The sequence below is a fragment of the Mustela erminea genome, chromosome 1, assembly GCF_009829155.1.
Source record: "Mustela erminea isolate mMusErm1 chromosome 1, mMusErm1.Pri, whole genome shotgun sequence".
Taxonomy (NCBI): Eukaryota; Metazoa; Chordata; class Mammalia; order Carnivora; family Mustelidae; genus Mustela; species Mustela erminea.
The window spans coordinates 114091719-114109435 of NC_045614.1; the positions used below are offsets into that span (position 1 = coordinate 114091719).

The following is a 17717-nucleotide window of genomic DNA, read 5'->3' on the forward strand; positions in this document are numbered from 1 at the left end:
ACTTTTGTATAAGTTTTAAGAGATACCATGTAAGTGAATATTATGTTACTGACCAAAATGGCAAACATTTTCATAGGACCAGCTTCCCCCAAGAAGAGCTTCTGTCATTGTTTCACTACAGGGCTGATGGCTGCTCTGGATCTTCCGTAGCGTTCTTTGAGCTGGGTAACAAGGTATATAGGGTTTCTTTACTCCATTTGGCCAGTGCAAGAAATTCATTGGCTTCCCCCATGCCAAAAAAAAAAAAAAAAAAAGGAAAAGAAAAACCAAAAAAACCCACAAAAAAGGGGGGGGGTATACTATACCATAGATTGTTGAGCTTTTAATTTTTTATTTGGGACAAAAAACTACCTATGCATGTTCAGTTTGGGGGCCTACAGTCACTCCCTTGAGCATCTGCATATGCCTCCATCTCTCTCTTAAGGTACAGCATACTGGAATGCTAGCTCTAGTAAACTCTTCTAGATGCCAGGGAATACTGAGAGACTTCCTTTAAGAGGAAAACAGCAGCACGCTTTTCCTTCTGTCTGCCCTCTTGGGGAAGAGCAACTTAAGGCCTCTGTTATTTCATGAGATCCCATCCTAGAACAACTGAGAAAGCAGTGGTCCCCTCCATAGTCTCTCTCAATGATGAAAAGACTTAAAACTGTAAGCAAAGCAAACTTCTTTTTTTGGAGTACCAATTCAAACAAATTTCTTTTTTAATTGGAAATTGAAGAGTCAGCCTGGTTTGAGATTAGTGCTAGCAGTGAACATACCTTCTGTTCTGTGTGGATTTAAATCCTTTCAAGGAACACCCATTTTAGATTTTTGCACATTGTCTAATACAGCACAACTTTCAAACTGGCTTAGTCTATTCTTACGGAAATCTGTGTAAGAACCGACCTCCTAAATATGGGGATATTTCTTTCCTCCCCTCAGGCATCGCTGAACCTTGGTAGCCATATGCAGAATATACAAAATGACCAAGTTCATGTGTATTTTTTAACTGGCCGGACATCTGTACATCAGGACGATCCAAAGTTTCAGTGATGCCGGTGGACCAGAGCTCTGTGCAGAGAGTGCCCAGAGGTCACAGTAGTGTTAATGGAGTACCAGAAAGGATAAGGGTATGGTCCTGACCTAATATGAGTGGCCAGACTTGCTAAAGATACAGAGATGCTGTGTGGCCTTCCTGGATTTGAACAATTTAAAAAGACCAGGCTTGACCTGTGATTCTCCTGTAAGGAATTAGCATCCACCCTGTGGATCTGCAGGAGAAGGCTACCTCCTGTGGTGCTGTATCTTGGTGAATGCTAACTCTATTCAAGGGCCTACTGTGGGAAAGGGCAGTGAATAGCCTCTAGAGAGGTAAGTTTCCCACCCTCCCAACCTCTCCCCAGCTGCAGCTTGCTTGATGCTGTCAGGATCTGGATTTGGGGGGAGTCTCTCTGTAGTGGAACCAGTGACAGAAGCTGTTCTTTAGAATTTTCAGGATGGCTGTATTCTGCGGTCAGAATGAGAGAGTCAAGCTGGGCAGAATCTCTCGCCAAGAGTTCAGGTAAGGTAATGTTTATTCACTGGGAATGCTTTCCACAGCCAGACAGCTATGCTGACAATCTCTCAAGTTTTTTCTCCCAGTTTGTTTACATTTAAATGATAAGTTTGTAAAACTTTTTAAAACTAAATTTTGGTTGGATTTTTTTCATGAAAGCCTTTTTTTCTTTATCCCATACATACAAAAATGGTTTAAAATGTAATTGTTTTTTTAAGAACCCTATGTGTTGGAAGTTCTTTAATCTGCTCTTTCCTCTTTTCCCCCTCCTCTGAAAGTTTTACATAATGTAAGCTTCATTATGTCTTTTACCTTCCCCCGGCTTCCCACCTCGGGAGGTACTAAATGCTATTAACCAGTGCTGAAAAATGGCACTGTAAAGGTATGGGAAGGAAGGAGCCCCAAACTACAACCTGCTGTCCTTTCACGCCTTCCTCTGGAGACTGTTCCATCAGTGCCGAGGTGTGTGAGAAAATGCTTTACGGCACCGCCATCTTACTGAGTTGCTTCACGTGAGGAAAAATGGGGTTTTGACCCTGCCACTCAGTGACTCAGTTCCACATTTTGGATTGCATACTGGAAAAGAAGCCAATCTTCTTGCTAGTAAACCAACAACCCAGCTGTATGCAGTGGTGACCCAAACAATGGATATAAACCTAAAAAATCTGAGGGAGGGGAGAGGTGGAATACAATAGTTCTCGGGATCTGAAATCTCCTATTTATTTGATCAGGTTACTTAACTGACGCTTGACAGAAATCTCACTGGTGGGGATCTCTTAGGATCTAGCGGACATCTGGTATTAACTTCCTTTCAGGAAAAATGAGAAATGCCAGTTAACCCAGAGAACGTCTGGGTTCTGAAATTCAGCATTAGCCGCCTCAGGACAATTGTGTCTGGCCTCCATTTTGTCTGTCATTCAGAGCTGGCTTCCACCTACAAGTACCCTGTGCTATAAGGATCCGGGGTAGTTGGGTGGATGGGTTTCTTGTTCTTTTTTTTTTTTTTTCTTCCTTCAGGGTGGGGGATCGGTTTGACTTTCTTTTGTCGCGGTTTGTTTTCTTTCATTTTCGGCAAGATCAATTTTAGCTGCAAGGACTTGGGAAAAAAAAAAAGACTCTGAAGGATGCCGCCCCGTTTTTCCTTGAGGCCTAGTTTTTTGTATTCTGTCCTGAGCAGAAGTCCTCCATCACAGCCTGCCGAACCAGTAGCACCCAGAGATTTTTAAGCCGAGTTCCCTCTGTCGGGGGAGTTTTTAGTTTTGTTTTTTTAAAATTCTCTTTCCTTAGCAGCAAGGTCTTATTCCTGGAGAATCTACTCCATTGCAGACTCCCTGCAGCTTCAGGAGCCTTAATCGATTAAGTGCTGTCAGCTTGATGTACTCCTCCGGACTCTGGAAACAGCTGTGGGTTCTATTCTGTATTTCCGCCGTGTGTAGCGAACACAACAGTCGGAGGCCAGATGACCTGTTAGATGGCTAGCCTTGTAAAAACTCGACTCTGTATGTTCCCATGTATGTTACCGCAATGCTCCTTCTGTTGTACAGTGTCTGTGAGATGCTCTTTGAAGATGGTACTTTTATTTTATTTTATTTTTTCATTTTCAATAAAAGTACATTACCTCCCACTTCCTGGTATTTAATCCTGTTGCTGAATGTGCCTTGTGTGAGTGTGTGCTCCGGCGTTGCAGGACCTCAGAGCTGGAGGTGGCACTCGGTGGTTCTTGGGGGCTGGCTGCCTTCCCTCACTGCAGGTGGTGTTAGACATATGCTACCTGAGGTAACATGTTTTTGTTTTTGGGAGGGAGTGGGGGGTGGGGAGGGCCCAGGGGAGGGTTTCTGGATTTTGGATAGTCTGCTTTGTTTGCTCTCTTCTGTACTATTAAACTGCCGATGTTTATTTTCAGGAATGTTTTGCAAATGCACTTCTCACTCTTCCCCAGTCCAACTGTAGGTACACTGTTCCTTTTTATCAAATAAGCACGTTTGAAACAATCCAAAAAAAAAAAAGGTCTTAATTTCCTTTAAAGACATGTATCAATGTGTGGAGATACTGGAGTCAGGTCAAATATATCCTTTTTAATGACCATGTGTTTAGAATTAATTTCAGCTCATGGACAGGTTTATGTTACATTAGAAAGAGTAACAGTTTTGGTGGTGTACTTAAAGAAGAAAAAAATCCAGATGAGGCCTACCACCTGCGAAATGCCTTGAGTAACTGTCCGCAGGCGGGTAGTCAGTCCTATTTGGTCGTTCAGGGTCTTCCTCTGCTTATGCGTGTAGCACTGTGCAGTGGAGCTGCTTCCTCTTTCTAACTTAACATAAAGCTGTGGCGTGGTGTGTGGGTGCCGTGGAGATGTTGACAGCAGCATGTGTTTCTCCCTGTAGGCCTTCGTGGTGAAACACCTCTTGGAATACAGCCAGGTCACAGATTCTAACCTCAAGTACAGCTTGCTGTTAGTCCTGGGCCTCCTCCTGACGGAAGTCGTGCGCTCGTGGTCTCTCGCGCTGACTTGGGCGTTGAATTACCGAACTGGTGTCCGCTTGCGGGGGGCCATCCTAACCATGGCATTTAAGAAGATCCTTAAGCTAAAGAACATTAAAGAGAAGTCTGTGGGTGAGGTGAGTAAGGGGTGTTCGCTTCAGGGCAGGGAGAAAGCTCCCAGCTTGAGCTCGTTCCTGATGTTGGATCTCTGCTTTGTCCTTCCATCTTCCTCCTGAGACAAGGGGCCGGCGTCCTTGCAGGGTCCTCTCACTGCTCTCTCTGTCTCGTAGCTCATCAACCTGTGCTCCAACGACGGGCAGAGGATGTTCGAAGCAGCTGCTGTTGGCAGCTTGTTGGCGGGAGGACCCATTATTGCCATTTTAGGCATGATTTATAATGTAATTATTCTAGGACCAACAGGCTTCCTAGGATCAGCTGTTTTTATCCTCTTTTATCCAGCAATGGTGAGTAAGCCTCCTTGCTGTATTGTAGCAGCTTCTCCTTAAATGAGCTTCTCCTTAAACCACTCCACTAGGTTTCATGTAATAGGCACTGTTGAGGTGTCACATCTCTGACTGGAAATTTCCTCAGAGCAGGTGTGGAAAAGTCTTGAAAGAGCTAGACAGTGTTCAGTCCCTAGAGGCAGAATTTTGTCTGGAGAGGAAGTGTGGTGTCCTGTGAATAAAGGCCATGACTCTTAATGAGATTTGAAAAAAAGAGTCTGTCTGAGTGAAGGAGGAGGCCAGCAGGTGAACTCTGCCCTTAGGAACACGAGAGTGTCTGAGTCTCTTTGTCTCAATTTGATGCTAACCCATACGGCTTTTCTGCTTTTCTTTGGTAACACTCAATAACCATAATTGCTGTGAGAACAAAGTTTGTTTGTAAGGAAGTTTGTTTAACTTCCTTGCAAAGAGATAAGAATTAGATAATATTTTATTATGATTTAATAGACCAGTTTTATTAAAAGGCAGTGCAACTACACGGTGCTCATTTTATTTTTCATAATCTTAAGCAGCTTTGTTTCCCAGAAAGACTAGACAGTTCTTAAGTTTGAATAAGCCCTGACTTGGCATGATATCGCTTTTCCTTTTAGATGTTTGTATCACGGATCACTGCATATTTCAGGAGAAAATGTGTGACCACCACAGATGAACGTGTCCAGAAGATGAATGAAGTCCTCACGTACATTAAATTTATTAAAATGTATGCCTGGGTCAAAGCATTTTCTCAGAGTGTTCAAAGTGAGTTTACAACTTTCATATGTGCATGTTGTAGAAGGTCTTTGCTTCCTGATCACATTAGTTGCTAGGAACCCTAATGTCATAGGATCATAATAGCTTTTTAAAATATCTTACGATCTTTATATTGGAAGGAATCTTAGAGACTTGAACTCATAGTCTCATCTCACATGGGAGGAAATTAAGACCGGGAAATTGTGGTTTTTTTTCCCTCCATGGTAACTTAGTAGTTATAAGCAATTCATTCAGTTTCAAAGCAGGCCCCCACCCCCACCCCATGTATACTGTCATCCTGCCCATAGTTTCATGGCCTGGCTATGAAGACATCACAGAAAACAACACCAAGAGGCTTCTGAGAGCTTTCCCCTTCCGTCCCACCCCAGGTGCAGGCGCATCACAGGCATGAGACGTGTGAGGTGTGAGATCCTGGGGAAGGGGGAGAAGGGCCGCTCTGGGGGTCAGGACAGCTGGAGTCCGGGCCTAGTGCAGCTCCTCAGTCACCGGGGTTTTGGGTTTGTTGTTTTAGTTTTATCTTTTCAAATAATTGACTTACGTTGAGTCTCAAGGCCCCATCCTGGCCCTATCCTGCTTATCCTGATCAGTCAATTCAGTGCAGACATAAACATGTCTAATATGGGAATGCCACAATGCTTGGAGGAATAATTAGCATTAGACTGGACATTCAAAAAGGTCTCAACAGAAGTCGAAATGATGGGCTTAAAAAAAGGTGGCATTTAAGGAGGGCATATTTAAAGGCGCTTTAGAGTTGAAAAAAGTCATCCATTGAAACTTAACTTAAGTATAAGAAATGAGGGCTGTCCATTGACCATCACCTCATAGTAAGCTAACCTGAATATGTGGCAGTTATAAAAGTTAAAAGTTAATGCAGTTTGGGGCACCCGGGTGGCTCAGTGGGTTAAAGCCTCTGCCTTCGGCTCAGGTTGTGATCCTGGGGTCCTGGGATCGATCGGTTAGTGGTCCTCAGGAGGAGGTGGTCACTCAGAGGTGTTCCAGCAGTGGGTCAGATGACTTTGTTGAGTAGTGAGGTCGTTGTCAGTGGAGTGGAACCAATGGTTGTGAACTGGGTAGCCTCCAGGCATGTTGTAGGCAGAGTGACTGCTGATGGTCCTTTCTGCCTCTCTCATTCTGTGGTTTCATAATTTGAATGAGTCTCCTCATCCTTGAGCCCCTGACTTTGGTGTATATTGGTTTGACAGGAGTGTTCTTTCTCATAGGACTTAAGCAAGGTATATGGTCAATGTGAAAGCAATGGGTTAGATTTTTTAAAATAGGACTTATGAGCTAGCTCATAAGATGGTTCCCAGTGTCTTGAGCAGTGGTAATACCTTTAAGCTCAGTACAGAGTTTCTCAGAAGAATTGCTTTTGTGTTTAAAACTTGAAACACACACACACACATACACAAAACTTGCCCCTTTATTGTCCTACTTCCTACTCCATGGTCTTTAGTTCTCTAGGATTGCTGTGTTAATAAGGGTCTCCATTTTGCAAATACTTAAGAAAAATCTTTCTGCCTACAAAAATTATATTTCACTCACCTTCCGTCAATCATCCTCACTGCCTTTGGTGTGAAAGCCTCTACCCAGCACTGACATACGGCGGGCACTGTAGTAAATCTGAGTTCTTTAAATTCTCCGTTACCATGGTTGTAATCTTTTCTGTTGTTTACTGGAAATAAACAACAATCAGACAGGCAAACAAAAGAGCCATTTGCAGATACAATTACCCTGTCCATTCCTTCTAGATGTAAGATGTTTGCAAGAAAAATCAGATGAAAGCAGCAGGTGTTCATTGCACTGATACGTAGGGACTGGTTTCTGTTAGATTCATTCTGTAACTTGATTCCATTTCAAACCTCAGGCTTATGTACCAGCATTAACAGTAATAACTGATAGTCAAGCTGACCTGGGTTTTGCATCATGGGTGTTAAAGAGTTTTGTGTGTTTTTTTTTTTAATTTATTTTTTATTTTTATTTTTTATAAGCATACATTTTTATCCCCAGGGGTACAGGTCTGTGAATCACCAGGTTTACACACTTCACAGCACTCACCATAGCACATACCCTCCCCAATGTCCATAACCCCACCCCCTTTCTCCCAGCCCCCTCCCCCCAGCAACCCTCAGTTTGTTTTGTGAGATTCAGAGTCACTTATGGTTTGTCTCCCTCCCAGTCCCATCTTGTTTCATTTATAAAGAGTTGTTTTAAAGCCTATGTGGCTGAAGATCTACCAAATCTTCTTTGGTGACAGAAGACCAGTATCTCACGGTTTCTTTTGACTTGCTTTAAAATTGGCTTGCTTTTCAGCAATTGGCTTGCTTTTTATTTTTAGAAATCCGAGAGGAGGAGCGTCGGATCTTGGAAAAAGCTGGATACTTTCAGAGCATCACCGTTGGTGTGGCTCCCATTGTGATGGTGATTGCCAGTGTGGTGACCTTCTCTGTTCACATGACCCTTGGCTTTGATCTCACAGCAGCACAGGTCAGTGAACCATCAGGGCTTGGGAAGATTTTAGAAATACCACATGTAGAACTGCTCTGGTCCTCTTCTTGATATGGAGGAGTCCCCAGTAACCAGAAGGTATTTTTTCTTTCATGTGATTAAGCCAAGAAGGAGAAGAATGGGGATTTAGCCCTAAGCACAAATAACGTATGGATTATTTTAAGTCAACCCAACTTTGGATTTAATTCTGAAAAGACAAATCATCCTTTGGTTCAGATTTACTGAGAATTTTAACTGAAGGTCTTATAAAAGCTCTTCCTTTAAAAAAAAAAAAAAAAAGGCATACGTAGGGTGCCTGGGTGGCTCAGTTAGTTAAGCGTCCAATTCTTGATTTTGGCTCAGGTCATGATCTCAGGATCATGAGATCAAGCCGTAGGTTGGGCTCCACACCCAGCAGGGGGTCTCCTTGGGATTTTCCCTCTCCCTCCTTTTCTGCCCCTCTCCCCCACTCACATGCACATGCTCACTCTCTCTCCAATAAATAAATGAATCTTAAAAAAAGCATTTGTGACTCATACCAACTTGATAGTCAGGCTGCTGCCTTCCTTAAATCTGAAAGGAAATTGATGTCTTGTTATTTTTGTTGCAGTCTCTAATCAAGCTCAGTGTCTTTCCTTTTCCTGTTTTCAGGCTTTCACAGTGGTGACTGTGTTCAATTCCATGACTTTTGCTTTGAAAGTAACACCATTCTCCGTAAAATCCCTCTCGGAAGCATCAGTTGCTGTTGACAGATTTAAGGTAAGTGGCTCCCTTCCCCTCCATGTCAGGAGCCTTACCCGGCAGAGCTAACTGTTGCCTTTACTCCAATGGGCCACACAAGGTGCCATACTTGGTTTTTGTCCACATCTGGTCTTTTGTCCAGTTGGTAAGAAAGGGGGCAGTAGACGGGAGTGAATTAAGGGATGGGGCTAGTTACCTTTTCAAGTGAATGTGAAATTTTACATTTTGTCAACAGCCCATCTAGTTCTGGGCCGCCAGGATTTTGTTCCCCTTCAAAGTGAGGCCCTTCTTCCTGGGCCTGATTTGGGTATATGTCCTAAAACTTCCTGGGTCTTTCAGTGACTCATACTTGGAAGATCAGAACCATAGGGGGACTGTCAGCTTTTCCTCACCTCGGTCTACCGTCGACCTCTACCAAAATGCTATTGTCATTTTGATTGGTCAACATGCTATGCCCTTTTCCGTGCTTTCTCTTTCCTACCCTGTAGTCACCACTCACGATGCAGGGAATGCAGAGACATAGGAATAGTCATACAGTGACATCATGTTGCAAAGTGCAGCTAAGGAAAGACCAGGTTTTTTTCTGGAGGTGGTTAGTTGATCATACTTTGACTGTGTTCTTTATGCCTTCAGAATCATACAAATAGGAGATACAAGAGGTTGATAGATTTGGGAGGGTGAGGGGAGAGATATTTGAAAGTGGTTAATACTTTTTAAAAAGAAGCAGCACCTGTGTGGGCTGGAATTCCTTGACAACGCTCCTGTAGGGAGTAGCTCGCGCACTCCTGCCAAGCCTTCTTGGCTAGTGAGAACAAGGCAGAAGCGATGCTGGTTGCTTGAAGGCTTGAGGCTCATAGGCGTTCATATCATCACCTTAGATGTTTGGGGGGAGAAAGCAGTTGAGACTCATGGAGAATATGAAGAATGGAGAAGAGCTTCCACGATTTATTTGGATTCTGCTTGTTTACAGTTAACAGGGTGAATTTTGTTTGGGCAAGAAAGCCAGTCCTTAAGAATGCATCCCCAGCTCTGTGCCCTCCCTCCCTCCAGCCTAGCTGCTAGAAGGCGAAGAGCCAGAGCCATAGAAAAGAAATGGCCTAATTGTAATCAGAGTTTTATTTTGCTGAATCTACAATACCTAGTCATGGAAGAAAGCCTGTGTTTTGACCATAAGATTATCCCCGTCCTTGTTAATTAGAATGGATTTGGTAGCATTTGGGATGAAACAGTAAGAATTGATAGTACAGGTTTGTTCGCCCTGTGTTTCTTGAGGGCTTTCTTCTCTTCCGTTTACTGGTAAGGACTTGCATTCCCAGGTGGATTTCACACCACAGCTCCTTCCTCTATCCAGAGAACTTCAGGGTTAATAATAGAAGCAAAATCACCCACAGCTGTATTACATGCCCCTTGAGGCTTCAGTTCTTTTCTGTCTTCTTGGCAGGCTCCTCCTGCCCCTCGTCTCCCTCCTTCTCCCCCGTCCTTCTCCTTCTCTACCTGCTGGGAAGATGATAACAGGTGGAAAGGCAGTAAGAAGCCACCTTGTGACATTTCTAAGATTGTTGTCAATATAGGGTTGCCAGCTTGAGCAAATAAAAAGACAGGACCCCCAGTTAGTTAATAACTACATGGGATATACCTATACTACCAAATTATTCATTGTTTATATAGAATCAAAATCTAACTAGATGTCCTGTATTTTATCTGGCAACCTTCTGTCCTCTCTCCTCCTCAACAGACACATTCTGGGTGAATGAGGGTTCTTCCCCCCCCCCAAAGATTTATTTATTTATTTGACAAAGTGAGAGAGGGAGAGCACATACAAGCAGGCAGAAGTACAGGGAGAGGGAGAGGGAGAAGCAGTCTCCCCCCTGAGCAGAGAGCACAACGCAGGGCTCCATCCCAGGACTCTGGGATCATGACCTGAGCCAAAGGCAGACGCTTAACCCACTGAGCCACCCAAGTGCCCCGTGCGTGACAGTTCTGATAGTTGGTGTCCTATGGTAAAGTTGAGGTTTATGGTTTATGTACCTCAGAGATTCTATTGTCCTGGCAGGTGCCAATCCAAGTAGATGTAACTTCAAGTGTTGTGAGCCCATTGGGTGCCTCCACATGTCTCAGGAGGAGGACAGCCTGCAGGGAGCCCATGGGAAAGATATGGGGAGAAGGAGCTGTGCAAACTGGAGCACTGGCTTATTTTTTTAATAGTCTATGAGGCCTGAAAGATCCCTTTAATAACTCCTTAAAGAAGAGAAATGGTGGGAATTTGGTTAGCGTATGGCTTTACTCTGTGAAAGTGGTGAAAATATTTGGCATGTTATTCTTAGCTCAGTCTTTCCATAAGGCTCTGAATAAATGAAATCAGTAGCTGTTTTTGGAAAATTAAACCTAAGACTGATGAAGAGTAAAGGTTATCGAGGGTATTTAGAGCCATGACACTTCTCGGAAGATTGGAAATTAGGAATGGGTAGGAGATGTGGCAGTCAAAGCTTGGAGTTTAGGATCTAAGACAAAAGACTTGCTCTAGGGGAGGGAGATTTTATGTTTCATTTAATAACACCTTGCAAACTTTAAAATAGTTGGGGGTTCTCAGTCAATAAGCAGAGTCCTGACCCTGAAAGGCATCTTTTATCTAAAGTCTTTTGAATGTTAAAGATTTCAAAATTATTATTATTACTCATTATTATTTTTGCCATATGAGAATCCAACTGGGATAGCATTCTGTGAAGATCTGCAGTTTAAGGAACTGTCAGAATTGGGTTCATAAGGTTTATTATAGGCAGTGTTTCAGATCTCATTTTAGAAATACTTAGCTTTTCAATCATTCCACTTTTTGTCCCTAACATAACTCAGAGGGACTCTGGGAATGAGTGGGAGGAAAGGCTAGTTGTCTTCCCAAGGATATTTCCAAAAGAGGTTCCCTTCACTTCCCCCCAAGTCTGTTCCTTTGGTTGTTTGAATCCTCACAAGTTTCAAGGCAGAACTTTGAAGTCATGAGAGCTTGCCAGCGATGAACCCAAGCAAGCTAGTCGTGGTCACCATCTCAGATCACCTGTCCCCACACACATGTGGTGTGTGGTTGGTGAGGGAAGCCCACAGGATTTGAGGCTCCTTGGGAGTATTCTGGAAGGGAAACGGAGCCATTGAGGGTCCATCTAGGAGAGCAGCATGCCCTTTGGTTTTTCTGCTTGCATTTGACCCTCTGCTCTTCAGCAAGTCATGGGTGAGAATGAGGGGCTGCCTACGGGTTAGTTAAATGCACTTTGAGCACCCTCGATTAGTAGTAGACAGGGAAAGGTAGGTTAGGACGTGATTGGCAGTGTAGAGCGCTGGGCCAAAAGGCCCCTGTCCCTCCTGAGGGTGTCCCCACACCCCCGTGACCTCTCACTGGGCCTGAGGCTGGGCTACACTAATGAGCTACCTTTTGCCCTTCAGCTTCCTTCCACTGTATAGCCTGATGTGTTTTGCCACGTGAGTGTGCGCCCTAGGCTTGTCCCCCTGGTCTTGGTCCAGTGTCTCATCTTTGCACCTCTCTCACAACTCCTATCAGAGTTTGTTTCTGATGGAAGAGGTTCACATGGTAGAGAAAAAGCCAGCCAGCCCTCACATCAAGATAGAGGTGAAAAATGCCACCTTGGCATGGGACTCCTCCCACTCCAGTATCCAGAACTCACCCAAGCTGACCCCCAAAACGAAAAAAGACAAGAGGGCTGCCAGGGGCAAGAAAGAGAAGGGGAGACAGCTGCAGCGTGCCGAGCAGCAGGCCGTGCTGGCAGAGCAGAAAGGCCACCTCCTCCTGGACAGTGAGCAGCCCAGCCCCGAGGAGGACGAGGGCAAGCACATCCACCTGGGAAGCCTCCGCCTGCAGAGGACACTATACAGCATCGACTTGGAAATTGAGGAGGTAAGCTGGTGCCTCCTGTCCCCACCCGCACCCCGTCCGTCTGTGGGTATCTATCTGCAGGCCTCCTTCCCACAAGAGCAGACAGCCACCTTCCTTGCACCAGTGTACCCGTGGGCTGGGCCTGGGCTAGTTGGTGTGCAACTAAGGAGATGTGGCCAGCTCCAGCTACGCAAAGGAGTAGTTAGGCATCTAACAGTAGAACTTCCTACCAACTCATCTCACGAGATGCTCATTTTATAAGCAAGGAAATGAAGCATTCAAGTGGATTCTCCAAGACTTGTCCCTGAATAGATTCTAATTGTATGTGAGCTGTAAGAATTATTTCTGGTTATTATGACTCTGGGTGAGCCTCTCGTTACCAGTAAGCTGTGCAGAGCCCAGACCCTGGTCCCTGTAAGAACTCTCAAAAGAACTCTTTTGTTATTGACAAATCTCCTGTAATTATTTACCTACTTCCTTACTTGCTTTAATTGCAGCATAATTAGTAGCCAATGTTACATTAGTTTCAGGTGTACAACATACTGATTCTGTGATTGTTGATCTTTCACATAAATGAAGGGTCGTTAGGATGTGTGACATCACAGCCTGGGTAGCAGAGGGCTGGAGTCTCTCCAAGGGGCTCCTGTGCAGAGTAGCTGGAAGAGACTCTGGTTCAGGGCTTTGCAGACACACTCTAACTGGGAACCAGCTGCACCATTCAGAGGGGCTAAGATGTATGTGTATCTGTTAGCTCATGGCCAGATTTCTGAAGGCAGACTTGCCAGGCACTGTTGTGGGCCTGGGGCTGTAGCCGCAGGAAAGCAAATGAACAAAAACCTCTGCTCCTGGAGCTTCTGTTTCAGTGGGCAAGGACAGGTAGTAAAACAGTACAATGCGTGGTCTGTCAGATGGTGATAAGGGCCCTGAGGATGAGAGAGTGCTGGGGCCTGGAGCAGGTGCAATTTAAATAGGCTGCCTGAGGGAGGGTGTCATTTAAAAAGTGGTATTTGAGCAAAGGCTGGAAACACACGAGTAGGGGAGCCGTGTGGGTATCTGGAGGAAGAACATTCGAGGCAGAGGGAACAGAAGCAGAGGCCCTGAGTCTGCAGTGTGCCTGTTCCCCAGCAGTGAGCATGGGAGAGGAGGGCAGATGCTGGGGGCCGAGAGAAGGTTGGGATACCAGAGCCTCCTGCTGTGACTTTGCCGTTACTCTGAGTGGGAGGAGAGGCCGTGTGAGGGGTTGGAGGAGAATGATAGGATCTGACTTCTGTATCCTCTGGATCCAGAGCCAGACGGAAGAGAGAACAAAAAGCTCCCGCTCTTGAAAGCTGTCAACAAGAGCAGGAGAGGGTGCCTCGTGACAGTGACAGCACCTGAAACCACTAGTGTAGGTCATCACTGGCCATCCCGCACATCCATTTTTGACTTCAGTTAGCTCTTAACCACGGGCTTCTTATTTAATAATGATGTTCTTGATCATTGAGGCAGCTCTATTACATTTCTCATCAGCCCTGTTAGAGCATTATTCCTCATTCAGCTTGAAAAGTACTCTCTGCTTTCTGTCAGAGTCTCCTCCTGCCCTTCAGAGCCCACAGCCACATGACAGACCTTTAGCTGTTTGGGGGGGGTGGTCCTTATTCTTCCAGCCCCCACTTCAGGGCGGGGAAGGGAAGTTAATGTTCGCCCAGGGCACTTCATTGTTGCTATCTCTGTTAGTCCCGTGGAGTCCAGAGAACAGAGCTTTCTCTGTGTAAACCTCACTGACGTGAGCAGAGATCCAACCTTTGACTTGGTCTCCTCATTACCATCAGGCTGTAATCTTTCAGACTCCAGGGCCATGTCAGAAACTTTGTCCAACGTACTTAGTCCAAGATACTGTACTTGGTTCTATAAAGATCACTCCTTCCCTCAAGTTGCTCAAAGCCCAGTGAGAGACAGACTGCGGAAGTGACCAGATTACGAGCGCACGGTTGACAGGTGTTCCACTCCAGACCTGGCTGCCCCCAGGATCCGTGCTCTCCTGCACACCACTCTCCCTTCCTTTGCTGCGGGACTGGTTGCTAAGCAAGTGGCCCTTTTGAAATCACTTGCCCATTCTTGAAAACTTTGACCACCGCCTGTTGAGAACTCATTATTTTGCCTGGAGGTACTCAGTTAATCACAACATTTTCCCCCTTGCTTTTAAGTGGGATTGATGGTTTCAGTAGTCTCCAGATTCTTAGAAATGTTTTGTAGAAAAATGGAAACAACAGTGCACATAGTTTTTATTAAAAATAATTTGTAGAATGTAGAGGAAAACATCATATAAAATGAAATGAAAACCAAAAAAATAATTTTCAAGAGTTCTGCCCTCGTTTCCAAAAACAACAAAAATCAATAATCACAAAACATGGGTCACCAAAAAAGTAAGAAAGAGGCTGGGCTTTTCTAAAAGTGGTGTGGGATACCTTCCTATGTGTGGCTTAACTGTTCTGAAAGGCTTCCACATTTGTTCCCTTCCCCATATGCCCTGCAGAAGCCCTCTGAAGTAGTTGGCTGACAGGGAGGAGACAGGTAAGCGACTCGCCAGGATGATCCTTCCCCTGTTGATGCACTGTCGTGTTTTTCCTCGAAGAAGTCAGCAGTTCCCGGAGATAGTGGTCTGTGGCCCTTTCATGACCTTCCTTTCTCTGTGTGCTTTGTCCAGGGTAAACTGGTTGGAATCTGCGGCAGTGTGGGAAGTGGAAAAACCTCTCTGATTTCAGCCATTTTAGGCCAGGTAATACTTTGTTTTGTCCTTGGCCTTTTCTGCTTCTTTCTCTGGAATGTGCTGCACAAGAGTCCTGGGAAGAATGAGCTGACTTCCCGAAGAGACTCAGGAGCGATAGAAGCAAAGTGAACCCTTGGTCTGTGTCCTGCGTCCTGCCCTGATCCCCGTGTTCCCGCCCCTTATCAGCATCCTATCTGGGAGTGGGGTCAGTGGGTGCCTGAGGAGTGACTGACTGATACCTAGCTGGAGCCATCTCTTTCAGCTGCCTTCTTTTATTCTGCATGTATTTATAGAGTGCCATATGTATGCCAGACAGTGTGTTGGGAAATGTCAGAGATAAGCGGTAACACTCTGCCAACAGAGTGAGGAAGCCAGGCCCGCCAGCATTACCAGCCTCCCTGTCAGAGAGATTGCTGTCAGGATTTGATCTAGAAGCAAAGCCCCACTCCATTTACAACCTGACCATTGAAAGAATTATGCCCTTGGGAGCTGATGGCCTAGCTGGGGAGCTGTGCCTTCCAAACACACAAGCATTGCACGGAGCAGAGAGTGAATGGTTCACAGAGGGCCCAGCAGGGGGCTGTCAGGGTTTAGAGTGGAGGCCGGGACAAGGATCATCCCGCTGAGGCAAATTGTCTTTTCCTGTGTTTTAAAATTGAATGCTAGGGAAAATAAACAAGGTATTTCCACCTGCCTTTTTTTTTTCTAAGATTATCTTTATTTATTTGATAGACAGTGATTACAAGTAGGCAGAGAGGCAGGCAGAGAGAGTGAGGGGGAAGCAGGATCTCCCTGAGCAGAGCCTGATGCAGGTCTTGATCCGAGGACCCTGGGATCATGACCTGAGCCGAAGGCAGAGGCTTTAACCCACTGAGCCACCCAGGCCGCCCTCCACCTGCTTTTAATCTTGAATCAGACTAGCTTGACTCTGGTGGTCGAGATGAGGATAAGCAAGCTTATTCTCACCTGCCTGTGGATAAGGTCCAAGGAGTCATTTCTCCATATTGAGGAAATTAAACATAGGCAAGATGGCGCTGGGGAAGGTTGTTTTATAGTGTCCCCATTATGGAATATTTTGTTTGGCACAGTGTCGCTCTCACAGTTGTTGGAAGCGTGGCTCTCCCCGTGAGCAGTGATCCCCAGTGTAGTCTGAGGAAGGCCTGCTCCCAAATCATCTGGAGCCACAGCCCCTCCGCCCCCACACTGCTTTGTGAGAGTGCAGTAGGACTCAGCCCTTGGTCTTTGCAGACAGCCAAAGCCTCCTAGGGATGCTGATCATTTCTGGGTCCGATGTAAGGGTCCATGATGAGAAACACAGGGGAAATGAAGGGGGAGGTGGTACTAAGTGGGTGATGGTTAGGGTGAAGACAGAATGGGACTTTGCTTCGAAGCCACATCCTGACAGCGATCTCTCTGACAAGGAGGCTGGTAATGCTGGTGGGCCTGACTTCTTGGGAGTTTCACTCCTTGTTGGCTTTCTGCAGTATGGCTATTCATGCCACAGCAGCTAGAAGAGTTGAATTTCCACAGGAGACCCTCCATGGGTTTCTGAACGCTTTGGGTGCAGACAGTGGGCCGACCAGTTTGTGGGGAGTTGGTACCACTGTAGTGGTAGGTACACCCACGTACGTACACTGTGCGTTAACGGTGTTGGAGAGGACAAGCTTGGATGTGCAGGCTGGGTAACTAAACTTTGTTTCAAGCTAGCACATTCCTGACCCAGGACCAACGTCTACTGTCAGTCCCAAAAGGAACCCTGAAAGAGGACAAAAAGCATAAATCTTATCAGTCACTGTGGCTGAAAACACAGTCAAAGCACGGGGCTCATCACGCAGTCTCTTCCTGTTGAATGAGAGGGTCCATCCTCATTAAATGGATACTCTGTAATAGTAGTTGATGTCTAACGATTTTCTTCCTCTTTGGTCCTCATTTTACAGAAGCAGCTGCTTTAGCCAACAGCCTGGATTAATTAATTCTATAGATGAACTGTGGCAGGAACTAGCTCTAAATCCTTGCAGCACCCTCCCCAAGGGACTTCTGAGAGAGCCTTCCGCTCCAGTCCTTCCCTTAGTTAAAAGAGTTTGCAATTAGGAAGAAAGGGTAGCTTATGGGTTGCTGAATGAAGTGTTTGTTCGCTCCAGTCCTAGATTACGTGAGATTCCGATCACACATAAGCAAGGAGAACTTTTATTTTCTTTGCTGCTGTAGCTCGCTGTCAAACAAAGGCGAGGTCAGGATTCGGGTCCAAAAAAACATCCAAGGAAATTCCCCAAACTTTGAACTCCGTTGTGGAATTGTGGGGGGTTCTGTTGGCTTAGGGTGGTGGTTTTGCATCATGATGCCATTGGATGGTGTCTGTCTCCCTAGATGACACTTCTAGAGGGCAGCATTGCAGTCAGTGGAACCTTCGCTTATGTGGCCCAGCAGGCCTGGATCCTCAATGCCACTCTGAGAGACAACATCCTCTTTGGGAAGGAATTTGATGAAGAAAGGCAAGGAATGTTTGGTTTCTGTCATGCTTTCCGTCTTGGCCATGTGAGACGCAAGGCAGCCCACGTCAGCAGGCTCTACTTCCAATCCGGTCCCTGATGCCAA

The 17717-nt window shown here is 45.5% G+C and overlaps 1 protein-coding gene across 7 annotated transcripts in view; it reads left to right on the forward strand.

Moving 5' to 3' along the window:
* Positions 1-17717, forward strand: part of ABCC5 (ATP binding cassette subfamily C member 5) — an 86107-nt gene that overhangs the window by 31087 nt on the left and 37303 nt on the right. For 2 of the 7 annotated variants that reach the window (XM_032339260.1, XM_032339270.1), the window contains exons 6-13: positions 3919-4152; positions 4306-4479; positions 5109-5256; positions 7604-7752; positions 8404-8511; positions 12041-12394; positions 15060-15131; positions 17490-17614. In XM_032339260.1, coding sequence (XP_032195151.1) covers positions 3919-4152; positions 4306-4479; positions 5109-5256; positions 7604-7752; positions 8404-8511; positions 12041-12394; positions 15060-15131; positions 17490-17614 — 1364 coding nt within the window. Of the gene's footprint in view, positions 1-1465; positions 3159-3221; positions 3481-3918; positions 4153-4305; positions 4480-5108; positions 5257-7603; positions 7753-8403; positions 8512-12040; positions 12395-15059; positions 15132-17489; positions 17615-17717 lie in introns of those variants that run through there. The other 5 variants (XM_032339283.1, XM_032339276.1, XM_032339290.1 and 2 more) reach the window with 5 other exon arrangements.